At 36.7% G+C, this 20,560-nt stretch overlaps 1 protein-coding gene across 3 annotated transcripts in view; it reads right to left on the bottom strand.

The window, feature by feature from the left end:
* The window catches only part of USH2A (usherin), a 389,400-nt gene that overhangs the window by 312,345 nt on the left and 56,495 nt on the right, over positions 1-20,560 (bottom strand). For all 3 annotated transcript variants that reach the window (XM_075412995.1, XM_075412994.1, XM_075412996.1), the window contains exons 11-13: positions 19,927-20,057; positions 6,733-6,928; positions 2,806-3,447 (exon numbers count right to left, since the gene is read on the bottom strand). In XM_075412995.1, the coding sequence (XP_075269110.1) occupies positions 2,806-3,447; positions 6,733-6,928; positions 19,927-20,057 (969 nt within the window). The remainder of the gene's footprint in view (positions 1-2,805; positions 3,448-6,732; positions 6,929-19,926; positions 20,058-20,560) is intronic.

A 20,560-nucleotide genomic window follows, 5' to 3' on the forward strand; every position in this document is an offset into this window, starting at 1 on the left:
AACTGATCAGATTTGTCAATCAAACATACTCTTCAAAAAGAAGAATGAAAGTCATAGCAAAGTACTCAGCGTCCTTTTTTAATCACACTCTTACTATTTCTCCCACTGTATAGCTCATGGAAAAGGAACATCTGAGCAATTTCTTAGCACTTTTACATGCTCACAAACTATGGCGGTAGTGCTCATTTGTTAACCACAGTCTGGGCTTCAAAATGCAGAGTTAACAACACTGACAACTTTGTCACAACATACTTCACGTTTCTAGCCTAGAAGAGAGGTAGTACATACATCAAAACTCAGTATTGATGCCTGGCGACACAGCCTACATGCTGGTTTACATCTTCTCTGTACTACATGAAAAGCTCCATGAAAAGCTGTGGTCACTAAGTAAAGAACTTACAAAATGCACTTTGTGTTTTTTTTTTTTTAAAACAGCTTTGCTGCTCTGATAACATGATCCAAGACCTGTGTTGAACAGGATTTCTGCCGCACAAATCTCAGTTGGTGTGGCAACACAGTCCTGGAATAAGGCAGGGACAAACTGTTCATACCTATTTGGGGGCTAAAAAGATCAATTTTCTACCACTGCAACCTAGGACATCTCAAAAGCAAGTTTATATACAAGGTAAATCTGCCCTTCCATTTGGTTTCATGTTAGGATCAAGTGTTCGTCTCTTTGCACACACCATTAGTTTAAAAAAATTTAAATGTACAGAAATCTACCGAAAATGTTACTTGTATGAGAACTGGAGGTCATGGATACTGCCTAACAGATGAAACACATGGCTGAATGCTCCAGAAAGAGTTTTTATTAAAAAAAACCCTCCCAATAAAATAATTTCCTGAAGTTACATCTAGTTTGAGTTTTTTCCATTGGCAACTCTTCCTGCATCAAGATTTTGGTAACTTTTGGAAACCTCTCAAATTTTAATAAAGCACACTGGAGATGTGCTACAATAGGACTTTATTTTACATACCACTAATTATAACAGACTTCTAATTACACAGAATTAAAAAAAAGAAAAAAAGACATAGAACCTGTATTCCACTGAGGAAACTTCGGACCACAGAGTTGAAATGTCCGAGCAGCCTCCTCAGTGTGTTTTTAGGGCTGTCAGTTTTAATTAATTACTTGTGTGCTTTTAATTAGGCTGTGTTGGCTAAATATACACTCAGGAGTGTGTTTTCTTATCTTTGTCCCAATGCAAAGCCATAGGACATGTTTAGAGCACTTGAAACCAGTTAAAGTCTCCCATACTTCTACGACTTAATACTAGTATTACTAGCAGGCTATACTCACCCTTGTTTCATAGCAAACTCTCCTTTGGAACATACTAACCAAGCATTTTTATATAAAAATTAGATATCAAATGTCTAAATGAGCTCACATTGGGATCAACACTAAAATGTCATTGAAAATACCATAGTACGCTGTGCTACACTAAGAGCAATACAGTGCTTTTAAAACCTAAGAATTTACAGCCACCTGCAGAAGAGAGCTCAGTGTTCAGCAACTACATACTTATTACTTAGAAAATTTAAAAATAATTCTTATAGTAATGTTTTTTTGTTGTTAATTTTGGCTTTTATTTTTTTAACTGGAACTATTGTGAAAGTATTCCTTTGAGTGCCATGTAAGCTTTTCTACAAACCAGTCTGTTCACACTATCAATTAAACCTTTTTAAACCATTTAGTTCTGCATAAACCCTGGCCTTTCTCTTTCAAGGACAAGGGCGGTCACTGACTCGGGAAGCCTTGACATCACTCCTCTGCCGATCTCTGATTAAGTGGCTGCTGCAGAGGGTTAGCAGGTCAAATAGCACTGGAGGAGGAACTAAGAAAAACAGAACGCTGCCTTATTTATTAGTATATGTACCTAAAATAATTTAAATGAAAGTATTTTTAAAAATACTTAATGGAGGTTAAGCAGCTTTCTTAACCTCTGTTCAAATTATTGAATGGCATATTAAGACCAATGGAGCTATAATGTATCTTTTAATGTGACCTGCTACTTTAATAAATTGCATATGTATTTAACTTGAACTAAATCTATCTGTTTAATATTATTACTAAGGGGAGGTTAATATTACCTATAGCTTCACTTTACCCACCGACTTTTTAAAACAAAAATATTAAAATATAACTAGAGAGTTTCCCACTTACAATGAACATTTAAACCCTGTTTACAGTAGTATGGTACAGAATCTTGTAGCAACTGCAGTATCACCTACTTGTAGGGCCGAACCATAAACAGTCCTCATGAAAGCCAGCACATCCTCAACACAGCAAGGCAGGTGAATGCTTTTTAAGCAGCATGTTTGCCAGCCTCATCAAAGTTTAAGCAACCATCTCTGTACCTCCCGCCATGCTTTATGCATGAAGCGCCCTTCCTGAAGAGCTTGCACTCTACCTTCCAAATCCACATTTATCATTACAAGGATAGCTGCTGTTCATCACACTATGGTAGTTTACCTCTTATTCAGTGTACTGGACCTGACGATTTGTATATTTTCATAATATCTAGAAGAACTAGGCCTAACCTTATTTAGGACATGCTGAAACTGCAGTGATAAGACATATTATATAACCTCTGGCAATAGAACTAATATTGGATGGAGATCAGGATATTAATACTTCCTTCTCACTCACACAGTTAGGAAGAAATGGAAAAATAATTAATAATATGTCAGAGACGTCAGACATGAAGCTGTCTATGAACACATATTGAGATCTGTAGGAACTGTGATGATATCCAACTAAGCAAAATTTAGTGCATCAAACAGATTGTCTTCCAATGTCCTTACCTGGTTTACACTCATTACACCTTCTTCCCTGACGCTGAGGCAAACAGACACACTGTCCAGAAACGTGGTCACAAACTGTTCCTGCCAATGTGCCCAAAGCATCGCAGTCACAACGCTGGCAGCCGAGGAGGTTGCTCATGCTGAGGTTGTATGTATGAAGTGTGCACTGACTGCACTGAAGGCCAGTTACACCAGCTTTGCAAGGACACTGTCCTGTTGATTTGTCACAAAGCAGAGAGCCATTTACTGTACCTGCCTTATCACAATTACATGGCAGACAAACAAAGGAATTATTTTCCTGTAGTTTGCGGTAGCCATCTAGGCATTCATCACATTGTCTTCCTCCAATATTTGGTTTACATGCACATTGCCCTGTCTTTGCATCGCACACAGGTCCAGAAAGTGACCCTGCAACGTTACATTCACAAGCCTTACAACCAGTTACATCCAGCCCATAAAAGTTGTCCATGCAGGTGTCACAGTGAAGTCCTTTCACTTGTTCTTTACAATTGCACTGCCCAGAGAGAGGGTTGCAGAATTGGTTCACTGAGCCGTGGCTGTTGCACCAACAAGGCTCACATCCATCTTCATTAGAATATGTGAGAGCTTTAAATCCAAAATTGCAACTATCACACTTTAGACCTGGAAAAAGAAAAGGTATTAATAAAAAAAACCTGAAAAGCTATTGATTTCCATTTTTTAAAAAAAGGTTAAATACACTACACTTGAAAAAAAAAAAGATGAGAAAGGAAGGTACTAACATTCTTCACCAGCATAATTAACAGGAATGAAAGGGCTGCTCAAATCAATTGAATAACAGTGGCATACCAAAAATTTGCTTACTTTTTCAATTTGTTTCAGAAGCGATGTGTTTCTGCTGGCTTCTCAATACAATTTAAGATACTTCTGCAAGAGATTCTTTGTAACATTTCTAAGATAAACCAGAATTAATCTCTTTGTCCCCCAGAACAGCACCTGTTGCACTATCAATGCTTACTTGAACCCTTCACCCTATATTGTAGAAATGGTATATACAGAGAATTGCACTGGGCTCTCAAGCTGTTCTGATAACAGATTTACATATTATATTAAAAACATTAAATACACTCTAGGACAACACAAGTTAGACTAATTATGTAGAATTATTTACTTAACACTGTACTCTGGTTTTAACATTGATTACATTTATGCTAGTGTTTATCATTAGCCCTTACTGAAAGCAGAAAATGGTTTTCATAATCCAGAATGAAATATTTTTATCTAAATGTATGATTTAGTTAACTTCTGCAGTACATTAAAATCTAAACTGTTTTCTTCATACTTCATCCTGTGGTTTTATTAGCTTTGTTTTCAAAGTCATCACTTGTTTTATCCCTGCCCCAAGGGATGGCATTTAAATTTTCGTTTATAAAACATACATTACAAGAAAGCAAACTAGATTATTATATGAAAAATGCAAATTCAGTTATGTATTTTGCCTTGCAATAGGAAAATTCTTCACTATGAGGCCATCACTTAATTGTTGCATACAGAAAAATATAAATACAATGTTCTAGCAAGATATTGTCATCATTTAAAAAACACAAAACCATACAAAAATACATCTAGCAACTTCTGTGTAAAAAAATAAAACTAAAAATGGCAGGAAATGCATTATACATATGGATAAAACCTCGAAAACTCCAACAGAAGGCAAGTTCCTTTAACAGTGATGAATGACTCACCTAAGGCATATCATTTAATTTCAATAAGGAAAATAAAAAAGGACCACTATTGCTGCAAATTTTAAAAATAACTGTATTGTTAACAAGAATTATGACTCATTTTGAACTATTAAAATTGGTCTACATGGATTCATATCATATCAGTTTTAAAAATATGCGCAGTGCTTATTTGAATATGCCATACATATTCCTGACAGGTAATCTATTCCTAACGATACTGAGGAAGGCCTACAGGGCATCACATTCAATGTTAACAAGTAGAGGGGAGTTAGCACGCTTGGCATTTAATTCACATTCTTCTACCTTTTTATTCTAGATGAATGACCTACTTTAATAAAATTATTGGTGCTAATGTATTTTACTGGTGATAGAATCATTAGTAAGATTTAACAGTTGTGTTAACTCTAACAGTTCATGTTTCATAACACCGCAGTCCGTAGATGCATTGTTCTGTTATTGTGTTTGTTTAAATAGATACAATGGCAATAGACAGATTGCTCTAAAAACCAATTTAGAAAACCAAAGAGGAAAGCTCTGTTAAAGTTTGCTGCTCACATTCCAGTAAACAGAAGCTTATGTACAATTGCTTTGAAAAACAACAGAGAGAGTCCGCAGTCTGGAAAGAATTAGATCTTTATCCTGCAAACAAACAGTTGCATAACTACAATCTTCCACCATATTTACAGATAAATTTGCAGAAAGTATAGATTTACACATTTCTTGTATTACTATTTCAGTGGAAATAAAAATAATTCTTACTGTTGTCATCAAAGGGAGAAAATAATAATATGTAGACAATCAAACACATGAGGACTACACTGTGCATTTCTTGTATACCAAACTCCCAAGGAGCTAAGAAAGGTTTTCACAGGTGCAAACGTGAAATGTCGACAAAGAATATACAATTAAGAATGTTCTGAAGTCCATTTTATTGAATGTAGAGCATGGCTTTAAGACACATGGAAAGTCACGGAGGTTATTTTTGGCTCTTAGCACTCTTTTTATCATCTGGCAAACACAGGTACTTGGTATTCCACAGCAAAGAGGACAGAAACTGTTTGGGTTTATGTCTGTTCAGAGTTATTTTCACTATTTTCTGTTATTTTGGATTTGTTCTTGGAAATTAGAGGACACAGATTTACAATATTACAAATAAGTCAATATTCACAAGTCAGTGAATTGCAAATTAGCAGATACTTGAACACTTAATACAACCCACAACCATGGTCAGCTAAAAAAAAAAATTACTAATTGTGTTAATAACAAAGCAGAAGGTATCTCTTTTTCTCTTTTTTCTTTTGGTTTGGGTTTTTTTTTTTGAGACATATGTATAGTCAGAGACATGTACAGTTACCATGTAAGGCTCACTTTATCAGGAAATTCTCCTTGCATAATATTCCCATATATCAACATTTCAAAGCATGTTATATATACTGTGTATTTTGGGCACTTGATAAATTTTGTCCTTATGTGGCTGTGGCTCCCCTCAAATATGCTGGAAGTAATAAATTGCTATAATCAAATCTAATTTCTGAAAAATACCTGTGGGAGTAACAAACAAAAAAGCACGTCTTGTAAAAAAAATGATAAATAACACAGAAGGTAGCAGTTTATTATAATCAGCTTGGCATTGAATTACAAAATTAAAATTATGTGGCCCTTGATAACTAACCCTAGCTATGTACATGATCTGTGGAATTATGTTGACTTATTTTGCATTTCATAGGAACAGTTCAAAGAAATATAATAGAAAAAAATGGATAGATTTATCACAAAGGACCCTGTAGCACAGAATATTTTCAGGAAAAAAAAATCCATTTATTTTGGTCTATTAAGAAAACTAGCATGGAAACTATTTGCTTAGAACTCATTAAGTATAAAACATTTTGAAAAAGTGTTAATTTCCTAAAAGAAACATCTATGCAGTAAGCAAATTACATTATTTCTGTGACTTATTAGTACAGACCTATGCGAGCTAAAGTAGCTATGCCATAAAGAAACTTCTAAAGGGTTGATTAAACTAAGCTTCAAGCTGTATTTTGATAGAATTATTAAATTAATAATTTTTCAACAGTTAATTTCATTCATTTTTATAATCTGCCTTCAGCAAAGAAGTTTACTATATTTTTCATTTAGAAATCAAGTGTGTTTTATTTCCAGAGATAACAAGAGAAACAGCTCCAAACTCTTGCATTCCACATACCAATAACATTTGCTTTGCACTTGCACTGGCCTGAATTTTGGTGACAGGTAATATCTCCATTGACTGTCCCAGAGGTATTACAGTTACAGGGACTGCAGCCATCAGGGTTTGACTGTTGTAGATTGTAGAATCCTTCCTGGCACTGATTGCATTGTCTGCCAGACACATGTCTCTTACAATTACACTGGCCTCCAATCTAGAAAGATACAAAATATTATAGAATGATGAACATATCTATTTTTAGATGATACACTCATTAGCAACAAGAATGGGAGTATGAGTTGGGGAGGAGAAAACTGTAAATGGAACAGAAAAAATAAGCCTGTGTAACATATACTTTAACTTGTTGAGAGACACAAAAAAAAAGAGAAATATTAAACAGTGTAACTGTCCCATTTTTAAACAGAGTTTAAAAGCCCTGTTCTTTCAAAACAGTAGGAAAAAGGAATTGGGTAAACAATGTGGCAATATTTACCATCTGTAAAAGAGAAAACTGCAAAGAATAATTACAAAGTTGCATTGTATAAATGGTGACTTCTATTAATACAAACAGTACTGTCTTTGAATCACAGTTACTGCAAAACACGGTATCGTTTGCAAAGGTCAAGTTCTGCATTTTTTCGCTCAGACCATATGCGTATTTATCTTAGTGAAAACGTTAGTTAAATAAGAACAAAGCAAAGTTGAAAGATTTCCTTTCTGATTAGTCATCCAAGATAAATCTTCTCTTCCCTTACAGCAGGATGTGACCCAACAGCTCAGTATCTGAAACCCTCTCCCTCTTTGCTTGGTTCAGCTGGGATCCAAGCGTTCCACTTCAGTGGTGGGATATAAAGCCCTGTCCTACTCCCGAAATAGGTAGCATGGCTCTTTGGAAGGAGCTGAGGCATCCCTCATTACGTCTGGGCCACTGCCTGGGAATATTTGTCTCGCATCTTGTGCAAGATTAAAGGGCTCCTGGAAAGCTATCTCAATCCGAAACCTCTGAAAGCCAGAAAAACCCCAATCTCTATATTCATCATTTTCTGATACGGTGGGAAAACTGACCACAGGGAAAGGGCAACGGCACAGGGAGGGGGAAAGGAATGGAAGACGTCAGTCAGCACACAACAGAGAAGAATAGGGAGCTGAGGCAACACAGAGATGCAGATGTGAATCGGCAAAAGGTTTAGAATTCAGAGTCATGGAACAAAACCTAACTTTTCTAACTCAGGTGTTCTGGGGAATGCAGACATAGCAGCAAACAATTAAACTCCGTGTTATAATTAATTTTCTTTGGGTCAGTATATTTTATTCAATGCAAATATTTTCAAATACGAAAAAGTACAGTGATTCAAAACTAGTTACTTATCTACAACATCAACGGCTGTAGTTCAATGTACTTTGCTTTTAATCAGCTACCAGAACAAAAATTTCTCTTAACAGTTGTCTTTTTCATCTTAAACCTATCAGTCAGGCAAGGCTGAAACAACAGGAGAGTCCTGTGGCATTAGAGACAAAGCTACTTGGAAGTTCTACTTAAAATAAATGTTCTTATCACACCCTCCAATCTACGATGAAGCTCTAAGCTTTATTAATACAAGATAAAATAGTAGATTCTCAGTGCAGAAAACACTGAAGAAAAGCTATAAAGAAGTATGTATTCCTATCCCTTCTGTATAAAAAGATTCGTAGTCCAACAAAACCTCTTCAATATGCTTTCATGATAGAGATCTATTACTGATGTATCAGCCACATCTTTCAGGAAGATGAATACATTAAAAAGGCAAGAAAACAATGTTTTATAAACAAAAGGTAAGATGACAGCAAGTGCACAAAGGCAAAAGATTTAAGAGAGGCCACAACAGCAGAAAACACAGCAACAAGGATTTTCAAGTGTTCCCTTTAAGAGTGGATTTGATGTAGATATTTAGTGTATTATAAGAAACTCAGCCGTGCATCACAGCCATTCATCAGAGAAGTCACATGTGAAAAGCAACTCTGAGTTTAATCCTAAATGAAGAAAAATACCTAGTTTAATACATAACTGCAAAAGAAACAGTTTGTGTTAGTGTTCATAGCATACTTAGATTATACAATAGCAAGTATTATATAAAAGTTACCTCATTAGCACTCAACAAACACATAACTCATACCTAAAAACATTTTAAAGTTACTTCAAAAGCTACCACGGGAAGGACAGCATTAGATGCAAAAGGTTGTATTCAAAAAGTGGAAATCAGATCAAAATAAGGACGTTCAATAAGAGAGGATAACCACCACCAAATTTTAAAACCAGAACAAGGCAATACAAAAATCTGCTTATAATGAGCAACATGCTTAAGGCACAAAGGGGGAAAAACGAAAATTTTTTTTCAAATGTCAGAAATAAAAGAAGCCTAATGGAGAATCAGTGAGGGCAATAAATAATTAAGTGGTATGATCAGCAGATTCAGATTGGACATCAGAACTTTTTCACTAAGAGAGAAGTGCAGCATCAGTAACAAGCTACCCAGAGGCGCTGTGGAATCTCCATCCCCAGTAGTATCAAGACTCATCCAGACAAAATCATGACTGACTGGATCCAGTGCTGAGAACAATCCTGCTTTGAGCTGGAGCAGATGACCAACTGATGCTTCTATGATTCTGTGTAGCATTCATGAAAGACAGAACCACAACAGACATTGCAAAGAAAGTATTTCACAGCTGTTCACTAGAGATGAGGTGTTACCATTCTTTACTAGGAACAATTTTCAAGACTTGTTTCAAACTGAAATGTCAGAAGGAAAAGATTTTAGCAAAATTTCATCTGTTGAAAAGTAACTACACGAGTCAAGCATTCTAGATGAACTGAAATATAAAATCACTGAGTTATTAATTGCTTAAATCAACCTCAGTAAAAGAGGAAAAAAATTACAAAAGTTACATCAATCTCCTTAAAAGACCGTAAGGAAGCTTCTGAGATCTACAGACTAGTAGTCTTTTTCTGTACAGAGCAAATTAATAGAAATGAAAACATGAGTTTGACATACTGGAAAAGATTGGTACTATTTTTGCAAAGAAAAACCATGCTTCATACTTCTACTGCATTTCTTTAAGTTCGTAACATCTGGAAATGTCACATATACTGAACCAAATGGATGATCATAAAGTCAAATTAATTTCTACATCAAGAAGTACAAACCTAATGCCTGGGGAAAACCAGTGCTGACTATAGGTAGACAGTGATGAGTCCAAAATTAGCTATTATCACTCAAGAAAGGAGCTGTTAAAGCTGCTCCATTCCCCCTAAAAATCATTTGAAAGCTCTGAGGCAGTTAAAAAGGCAATAGGAATACTAGAGTTCTTAGGAAAAGAACCAAAAATTATACAGAAAATGTCATTCTGTCATAAAAATCCATTGTGTATCAATTTTGCACAATTTGTATATCAGGTTACCCTCTCTAAAACAAAGGAGGTCGCAGAGTGAGTAAAATAAGCAAAGATACAAATGAAAAGAGACAAAAAAAAAGACTTTTGAGTTTGGAAAGAGATGACTAAGATGAAGAGAATACATGTCTATAAAATCATGAATGGCTTACAGAATGAACATTCATTATTTCTCACAACATAAGAAGGAGAGAACACCCAGGAAATTATCAGAAAGCAAACTTACAGGAATGAAAAAGTACATGGACCACAAGACGGGGATTGGGGCAGCAAAGTCCCTCTCACTGTAAAGGAAGATCAGGTTTGTGACCACCTGAGGAACCTGAACATACATAAGTCTATGGGACCTGATTAGATGCATCCCAGAGTCCTGAGGGAATTGGCTGATGTAGTTTCCAAGCCACTCCTCATGACATTTGAAAAGTCACATTGAAAAGGGCAGTCAGGTGATGTCCCTAGTGACTGGAAAAAGGGAAGCTTTGCACCCATTTTTAAAAACGGTAGAAAGGAGGACCCTGGGAACTACCGACCTGTCAGCCTCACTTCTGTGCCTGGGAAGATCATGGAACAGATCCTCCTAGAAGCTGTGCTAAGACACATGAGGACAGGGAGGCGATTTGAGACAGCCAGCATGGCTTCACCAAGGGCAAGTCCTGCCTGACCAACCTAGTGGCCTTCTATGATGGAGTGACTACATCAGTGAACAAGCAAAAGAGCTACAGATGTCACCTATCTGGACTTTGACACGGTCCCCCACAACATCCTTCTCTCTAAATCAGAGAGATATGGATTTGATGGGTTGGCGGTTCAACAAATTAGGAACTGGTTGGATGGTCACATCCAGAGGGCAGTGGTCAATGGCTCAATGTCCAGATGGAGATCGGTGACAAGGGGTGTCCCTCAGGGGTCCCTACAGGGACCATTGCTGTTTAATAACTTCATCAATGATATGCTGGAATCAAGAGCAACCTCAGCAAGTTTGCAGATGACACCAATCTGAGTGGTGGGGTCAGCATGCCTGAGGGACAAGATGTCATCCAGAAGAACCTGGACAAGCTTGAGAAGTGGGCCTGTGTGAACCTCATGAGGTTCAACAAGGCCAAGTGCAGGGTCCAGCTCTGGAGCCCTCAGCACAGGAGAGACATGGACCTGTTGGAGTGGGGCCAGAGGAGGGCCACAAAAATGATCAGAGGGCTGGAGCACCTCTTCTATGAAGACAGGCTGAGACAGTTGGTGCTGTTCAGCCTGCAGAAGAGAAGGGTCTGGCAAGATTTTATTGAGACCTTTCAGTAATTAAAGGGGGCTTATAAGAAAGATCGGGACAAACTTGTTAGCAGTGCCTGTTGTGATAGGGCAAGGGGTAATGGCTTTAAACTAAAGGAGGGTAGCTTTAGACTGGATATAAGGAAGCAACTTTTTACAGTGAGGGTGGAGCAACACTGGCACAGGTCGCCCAGGGAGGTGGTAGATGCCCCACCCCTGGAAAGATTTGAGGTCAGGTTGGATGGGGCTCTAAGCAACCTGATGTAGTTGAAGATGCAGGGGAGGTGGACTAGATGACCTTTAAAGGTCCCTTCCAACCCAAAGTATTCTATGATTCTATGATTTTTCTATATACTTCAAGTAAAATATACTTTTTGTTTTTTGAAGTGCATTAAAAAATTAGTTAGATTAATTCCATATGTGGACACCAAACACAACAGTTCAGATGAAACCCCTGAGTTTGGCTCAGGTAGTCCTAAAACTATAAATAACTGGGATCTAGAAAAGTATATCATAGAAGGATCATGCTTCTTAACAGCAGCTTCTGGTAACTATCAGAGAGGATACTGTGCTAGATGAAAGTCTCATTTCATCCAGTACGCCTGTTCTTGTCATCAATACATGGAAACTCAAGTCTAATTGTGAGCAGACGGCAGCCGTTTTGTGATGCAACGAGTGAAATGTGTAGATTACTGAGTGCTAAGAGAAGCAAAGAGCACCAGAATCTTCAGCATAATTTTAAATGTCAAGCTATTGCAAGAAGCAGTGATTTCCATCCCATTCAGCTGCAGAAAATATATGTCCCCAAACTTTCTCTTAATAGGGCAAAAAAATTACGCCAGAAGAACAAATATAACTTCCGAATGAGGAAGAAATATCCAGCCAACTGAAGAATACAATTTGAATTTTCTCCACGAACCAGCCAATGAAACCATTAGGAGATCTCCCTATATAAATTTCCTCCTACCTTGCTGTCACATAGAAAAGAGTTTTCCGTCTGTAATCAATACAAGTGGGAAGTGGTTTCCTAGTTCTAAAAAGAGTGAGTCTTTCATGGTAGTTAGAGGAAGGTATGAGAAACTTAAGTTTTTGTTAGAGAGGGAGGCTTATCAGATTGCTCTTAAGAGATCTGAAAATACATTTCTGTGTACCAGATTAGAGGATCTGTAAATCATCCACTGACATTTTTCCATAACACTGATTTCAAAGTCTGTGAAAAAACATCAGTGACGTTCTACAACAAGACAAAAAGGAGCCTCTGATTGTATTCACAAATCACTATTTTGTTTTTGTCTTAGTTATAAGTGACTAGAAACCTTTCCATTCTGCTTCTTCAGCCATTTTCTGTCTATATTTGATATCAGGATGAAAGATATCTATCAAAGCTTAGCCTCCGAAATACAGAATAACCAACTGAATTATATAACTCCACTGTAACCCTGCCTTCTAGAGTAAGCATGGCATTATGAGACATGAATATCAGCTAAGGGAAATATGCCACTGTAATGCACACCATATTACACAGTTTTTATCCTTCACGTACCGCATACTTTTCAAGTAGCTGTGCAGAATTTTAGAGAAAAAGTTCAGAAATATGCTGCAGATAAAAATAGTAGCTGGGGCGGGGTGGGAAGTAGTGAAAAGTACTTGTGAAATTGGAAAGGTTTGTGGAGTTCTGTAATTGCCTGCCCTGGATGCTAAGCTCTTCAGCAATTTCAGCAGCAGCCTCTGAAAATGGGAAAACACGCTTGCAAGCGTCACAGATGCACAGCCAGTACTGTCACAGCCCTGATGGCACCTCCCAGCCTTAACAGCGCTGAGTAGCCTCACCTGGGGTCTCCACGCACACCCTCTGCCCAGGAGCTCCAGACAAGCTCCAGCCCAGGCACCCACACCTCTCCTCGGCTATGATGCAGTCATGCCTGTGCCCTACCTCCTTGAGCAATCCCTTGGACTTACACTGTAGCTGTGTCTCGAGCCTCATCTCTTCCTGCTCCAGACTGGATTCCCTGGATGGACCCTGGACCTGATTTATCACTTTTCCCTGTCCAGCATAGTCAATGGACCCTGTTATGAGCACTTGGCCATGTTTCAATGCTGCAGGACTGTGCCCTGGTCAGGGTGGGCACTGCTGTGCTGGGATCACCCTCAGAGGGTTGATTTTCAATATCACTTCTACGCTTTGTGCAAATATTCTAAAATCAGTAAAGGTGAAGTAACTGCATAAGCTCAAAACACAACATATAGCAAGGAGCCATCAAACATGAAATAAAGAAAAATTGTGAAGAAACAATAACGTGGAAAATAACCTGGAAGTGACACTGGGCCTCCACAAATTAAATATGAACAATACGATGCCACTCCAGAAAAAGTAAATGTCATTCTGGGATGTACTAAAACGGAATCTTAAATCTAAGACATAAGAAGGAAAGGTAAAGCTTCAGCTCAAATAGTTGAAGAGTATGACACAAATTAGAAACAGTACAGTAAAAAGCAATAAAAAAAAGTTTTAAAGAACTGGAATTTAAGCTAAAACAGAAAAGCAAAATTAAGGTAGGCATGGACTCTCAAGTTCATATAAAAATTGGCTACTTCATGAACTTAGGAAATAAACTAATAATTGGGCTTAATTTGGGGAAACTTTGGCTTTAAAAAATGGGAAATAAAGAAAAAACTCTTCTATTTTGATGCTTCTCTGTCTGTACAGAGAAATTCTCCAGAAGTACTGTGAAATTCTTGGCAATGGATACTGTTACAAAGAAGTTGTACAAACTGACCAATGTGTATAATGCCACAGAAATAGGTGTACCACAGGTTATAATATGGAAATCTACATCAAAATGGGTAGAACAAACCATTTCTATAACCACATAAAAAATGAAGTGAATTATGAAGCAAAGTGGCTGTTATTATTATCATTTCTGTAAATCCAGCTTACTCTGGAAACAATGGTATTATTGAGAATACTGGTAGCAATTAATATTTAAAGATACTGTTAACCAGGATTTCATCAGTTGCGCACTGGAGATCATACTGAACCTTCCCCTCCACCCACCAATCCAAATGCTATCTGTCATTTAAAGAAATACACTTTAGTTATGGAAATCAGAAAGCAATCTGTCCTCCTGTTGCTTATGCCTGACAGGCCCGGTTCTGACCCAAACAGTAAGCAGACAGAAACAGCCCGTCTATTATCATGACCATCTTGGTACTAAACCTCCTATGGAAAATATCTGACTAGATAGTTCACTCCGAAAATGAGTCCAGCCACGAATTACTACCAAGTGGTGGTGTATCTTGGGACCTCATAATTACAATTGTTATTTCATGCAGAAAATCACTGATGTTGAGTTAGCATACATCCCTTGTGTCATTTATAATTTACATATGAAAAACACATTAGTCCCATACTCTTGAATGTAAACAGTTATAAGAAGTATGCAAGCAACCTCCTTCTGCACAAATCACAGCTACAGTATCACTGTCCTTTATCAGGAAGCAGACTACTTGAGATTTCTGAATTTTTGATATACTGAGCAGTTCACATGGCTTTAGACAGTAGTGATACCACTCTTTAATTGGGGGACGCTTTAATCTAACTCATTACATCGAGAATAACAAACTCAAAGAGGAGTATGTTCAGGAACACTCCCAATGTCCAGTTACTACACTGATATAAGGCCTTAAGAAGACACTGAAGTACCTAGGACAAAGGGTGACATATTCCAAAGAATTGTCTTAATTATTGTACCACAAATATTTAGCCATAGAGCTCATCCAGTAGACATTCAAATCCAGTAGATGTTCAACACATACATATCACGGTCTCAAAAAAATATCTTCTGACTACTTAAAATCTTGTTGGCCACAGGTATTCACAAAATAGAAAATGGAATTTGCTGAAAAAAATAGCTGGCCTAAGCCCATCTGAAAGCTAAAACCATCTTTTTCTCTTTGGTGAATTATTCCTATAATTTTGAATAGCCATCCTTTGGTGTCTGGAACAGAAGAAACATACTTCCAGAAATGTAATCAGAAAGTCTCTCCAATTCTGGAGAATAAATCTGAAATGTGGCTTAACGTTACTAAATAAAAAACTAAAGCTGACACTTTCTAAGTTTCTTTTACCAAAGTTAACTTCCGGTTTTAAAGCTCAAAACACATGACAAAAAAAACTTTTTGTGATTGGCTGAGTCATGACTAATTTCAATTGTTTACTCTACCCAGACAGAAGCACCTTCCCTTGACCAGCTGGCAATGCCCTGAAACTTACATTTTAAGACCTACGGGTATATTTAGTTTCTCCATGAAATTCTTTCTGATTCTCCTGCCATTGCTGGCTTTGAAATTGATTGGTACCAATCTCGATGTTCTGCTTTTTTGATATAAATGCTAATCATACCCTTCTCACTACCTTCTTACTTCATGCAAATCTGGCAAGGACCCCAGCATCCAAGTTGACTGCAATCTCAGGAAGTGGGACAGGGGAGCAAGAGGTTTGAGGATTTTTCTCCTCCTTTTCTTCAGTGTAGGAAATAAGAACTGTAAGGTGTGCTGGCTCACACACATAGGTTAATGGTATGACCAGCAAATACCTGAGAGTATTCTCCATATGTCAACTTGGGAACTGAAAATTGAATAAGCAGCAATAATGAAGTTCCTTTTCACTCCCCTGCTATCTCTTCTTGTCATCGCATATAATGACTTTCAAAAGTCAGTAGCTTTCTACTACTTCTGCTAAAAATGTAAAATTAGGTGTTTACCCTCTGCCCATGACATTCCAAAGGGTGGGACTGGACCAAATTCCCAAAATAACTTGACAAACTATCACAGAAAACCAGCATTTCCATGATACAAAACTCATCAGAAATGAAGCCATGGTATTATTTAAAATAAAAATCTATTTTTCTTTCATTTTAGCAATAAGATTAAAGGCCTTCCATAAAGGGAAATCCAGGATTCAGAATACACACAATGTTTTATAACTTGATTTTTTATGCACTCCACTATGTACATGAACTTTTCATTGACACATTCGCATCCTTTGTATTTCCTTATTTTATTTGACGTATCTGTTGACTGAAATGCCCTTAATTAACTGCTTTACCTGTGTTCTTTCCCTTGTAACACACATTCCACTTATTTATTGTCAATCGCAATAAATGGGTTGAAAACTGTGTAGATGGAAAAACGAGAACAGAGCAATGCTCATTCCAATTTTAGATCGAAGAATTTATCAACTCAGAAATACTATTAACACAAATAAAGATGCTACTTTGGTTTAAAATACATATACATACACATCTATTAGCTAGCTTTTCCATTACATAGAAAAAAAATTTAAAAAACTCAAAAAACTGAGAAAAAAAAATGAAAAAATTCAAAAGACCAGTATTTAGGGAGTGTACAGAAAGGTGAAATCTGAAGCCTGTTCAAAGGCTTACTTGGTAGCACTAGAATCTATGGTTTCATTTGGCTCCTCAGAGATAACAGCAACTAATATTTTGTTCATCTTCATGCCTTAGAAAGAGTTTTCTTCCAGCATGAGACAATATAGTTGCCATCTTGACAGAAGGCAATTAAGCCTTTGCAACTCTGAATAATATCCTCTGCAGTAAAGTACAGCTTCTTAGCACCAATAAGTATATGATACATAATTATTTGCGTGTTAAGAGCAAATATTTACAAATCAGCAAAAGCTGTGTAAAGGAAGATGCCTAAATTCACCGAGACCAAAATGGTACTTCCAAAGGCTAGGTGAAAACAACAGCAGCACTTTCAGCTTTGTCTAGAAACAAATGCCCTGGAAAAGAGTGCTTTTTTCAAGCCATTATATATTGTATATTATAATAGAATCATGAAAGGACTAAAAACTGCTGTGCCTGATGGAATATGTAAGCATTTGTAGAGCAGCCTGGGTAAAAATCTGCACAGGAAAATGAGTCAAGGATTGTGGTAAAAGGGCCAGAAAAAATTAATCTCCAGATCTTCATACAGAGCAAGAATGATCACATCAGCAGTATTCTGGAAGAATTTTCTCATGTGTGAACAGTTAGGGAGAAGGGAAGAAGGCAGCCAATTCTTCTTTCACTCTCATAAAACTCAGGTACCTCAAGTAATTCATCTGGATTTTCTGATTGTCTGAAATATTTTGTGACAAACGGTCACAAAGATGATGCAACCAACGCATAACTTTTCTATGCTGAGTAGACGTCATTAACCATCCCAGAAGTGGACAAATTTTATCAGACTGTAGCAATTCTCTCTCTTGTACCCACCAGCCTCAAGGGAAGACCTCTCTCTGCCAAAAAGGTCTAATGAACTACTCATGGATGCACTGCTACACCACTCTTCTAAAATCCCACTCATTACTATAAGCCATAAAGTTCTAATTTTGACATTTTTAATATGTTACTTTGCACTTTAAAATGCAAATGAAATTACACACTGATCTGTAAGTGGGCATGATCTACAGATGTATGAGAACTGAGAACTTATGCAAGGGAGAAGTGCTACACACCTACACGCACTTGTCACCAAGGGTAGAGTGAAATAAGTGAACAGAACAGGCATAAAGTTTTCATGATCAGTCCAAAGAACTGAAATGGGAGTAATCATGTTACTGTAAGCTCTTCTATCTATCCTGTAGACTACCTACATTAACAATACTTCATTTCATGAGTAAATATTCTTTCTGCACAATAGATTCATTTGTGATTCAATGGATTAATTTTGGAACTGTGTACCTCTTGGAACTTAGTGACACAACTGGCATCTTGTGGAAAGAAAAAAAATCTTGATGAACTGCAGTTATGCAGTAAAAGTGTATTCTAACTCATTTTTGGCATATTTCCTTGAAAATTATCATTGTGATGTGATAATTAATTTTCATGAATAGCGTCCTTATTCCTTACGATTCCATCTTCCACAGGTCAAATTTGGAAACACTTCCTTCAATTATGCCTTCCTATTTCTTGTAATTCATTTCAGCCTTTAGTCCCCAGCCTTATTAATCTATTCTTTAATGCCTCTTAATCATTTCTGCCTGCTCTGCTTCTACTGCAGCAGTCAACTGACGCTTTACTGAGCAATACAATCTCCCCCATTTTTCCCATTTTATCTCCCCGTTCATACTTTCACAGTCAAGCTTCATCAACATTCTTGTGTATTTCACTATAAAGCAGTGATTTCTGTAAACTACTCTTTCTCTGATTATTAATCACAGCTAAAGTTATTTTAGGTTAACATTTCACCACAAACCACGCACACACAAATCAACATTTGCTTTCATTTTTCCCGTATCTTAAAATATAATCCTAACGTGATATCTGTGTTTTTCAAGTTTTTTATTTTCATTTCTGTGATGCTGACAAAAAGTATTATCTTCAGAGGACAGAAAATTATAAATTAATTTTTATTTGTGCTACAGAGGATTATTTTAGAAAACACATTGTGTTAAATTTGCATATCACTCAGCATATGCACTGATGCTCGAGTCCTGTGAAGGTATGCTGAGTCAAACTGGGCATGTATTTGTACCACTATATAACCAAGGATGAAAACAGAACAGGATCCACAAGGGCTTATTGTTAATTAAAACACAGTTACAAGAGAGATCCTATGAAAAATGCTAGAGATGGTTTTATGTAAAACATTTGGAAAAAAAGAGACGGGAAATGTGGCAACAAGGTGAAGAAGTTCTCTCTCAATTCCCTGTAGAAGTTCTATCTTTAAAATGTTTTTAAAATACTTTTCAGACAAAGAAGCTATTTTTTCCCTATTCCTAACAAAGTTTGGATTTTGGCAACAGACAGGACATACGCGAATAGAACAGGAACCACAATGTATCTTTAATAGATGTGCAAGACTTCAGTCACGTTTCCTGCTTTTTGTCAACATGCATGCTTTGAAAATTACAGATCGATTTATTAATGGACTATATGTCTTGCATGTCAGTGAGGTCCATATGGCTTCAAAAGCATAGCTAATGGTGTTTTGTTTTCAGCATCACTTTGAAGGTTGTTTATGTTTTCTTTTAAATGGACTTTATGAATTAAAAGGGAGATAAATCCTTGTCTTATTATAGGGAAAACCAGCTTAATTTCATTTCAATTTCAGGCTCAGCTTATTGCCTGAATTTCAAAATCTGTTAATAATTTTAACATTGTATCAGGACCTTCAAAAACACTCAAAACCTGGATGTTATAACATTACTGAGTGCACAGGTACCTGTTGGTGTCCCAAAACTTCTATTCACTTCTCAAAATTCATACACCATCTTTTACATCTGTTGCTGATCTAGATGAAGAACTCTTCAACAGCATATCTCAAATTGCTTTCTGTGTTTACTCAGCTTTCAGTCTCTGATGTAAGTGAATTACCATTTTGAAAAGGCCGAACTTTATAAAAAAGCATTTTTTATAAAGTAGTTACCATCTAAATAAATACACTTTGTAAAATCTTGCTGGTGTCTACTTATCTGACTAAAATGTTTTGTCGTTTTTCTGTATTGAGGCTACTTACGTTATCACACAGGAGGCTCTTATTTTTGGTGCCTGTTGCATAACAGTCACAGGGCTTGCAGACATCAACGGCTGAAAGATCTGCACCTGCTTGTCTGTAATGGAAATCCTTGCACAGCTCACAGTTCCTTCCTGCATGAAAGAAAGGTTATGCATTATGGCTTCCAATTCATTAAAATTAGCTGTATAATTCAAAATTAAAGACTCTATTCCTATGAGAGAATTCTATAATTTTCAGGACGTCCATTTTAATGCACCTTTCATCTCTACCTGCCAATTTAGTGATCCAGAGCATATGAAACAATGAACCTGTTACAAACTATGTTTTACTCCATTAAACTTCCATCTGTTATATAATACCACACTTATACAAAAGCTGTGCCATGCAAATGCCCATACATTTTTTGGAAAAATTATCGTTGAACCTGAAACTTTTCTTTCGTCCCTTTACTAGACAAAGCCAAGAAAACTGAAATAGAGGAGAACTATTAAAAAAAAGTATTCAAATACACTACTTACACAGAATAGAAACCTTTACTCAATAAGAAATTAACATGTTATCTGTTAAACTCGTTCAATTAGAAAGATGATATTCTGGATTTAAATGCTCTAGCACATATAACGGAAACAGCTTT

The sequence above is a fragment of the Opisthocomus hoazin genome, chromosome 2 (assembly GCF_030867145.1).
Source record: "Opisthocomus hoazin isolate bOpiHoa1 chromosome 2, bOpiHoa1.hap1, whole genome shotgun sequence".
NCBI lineage: Eukaryota > Metazoa > Chordata > Aves > Opisthocomiformes > Opisthocomidae > Opisthocomus > Opisthocomus hoazin.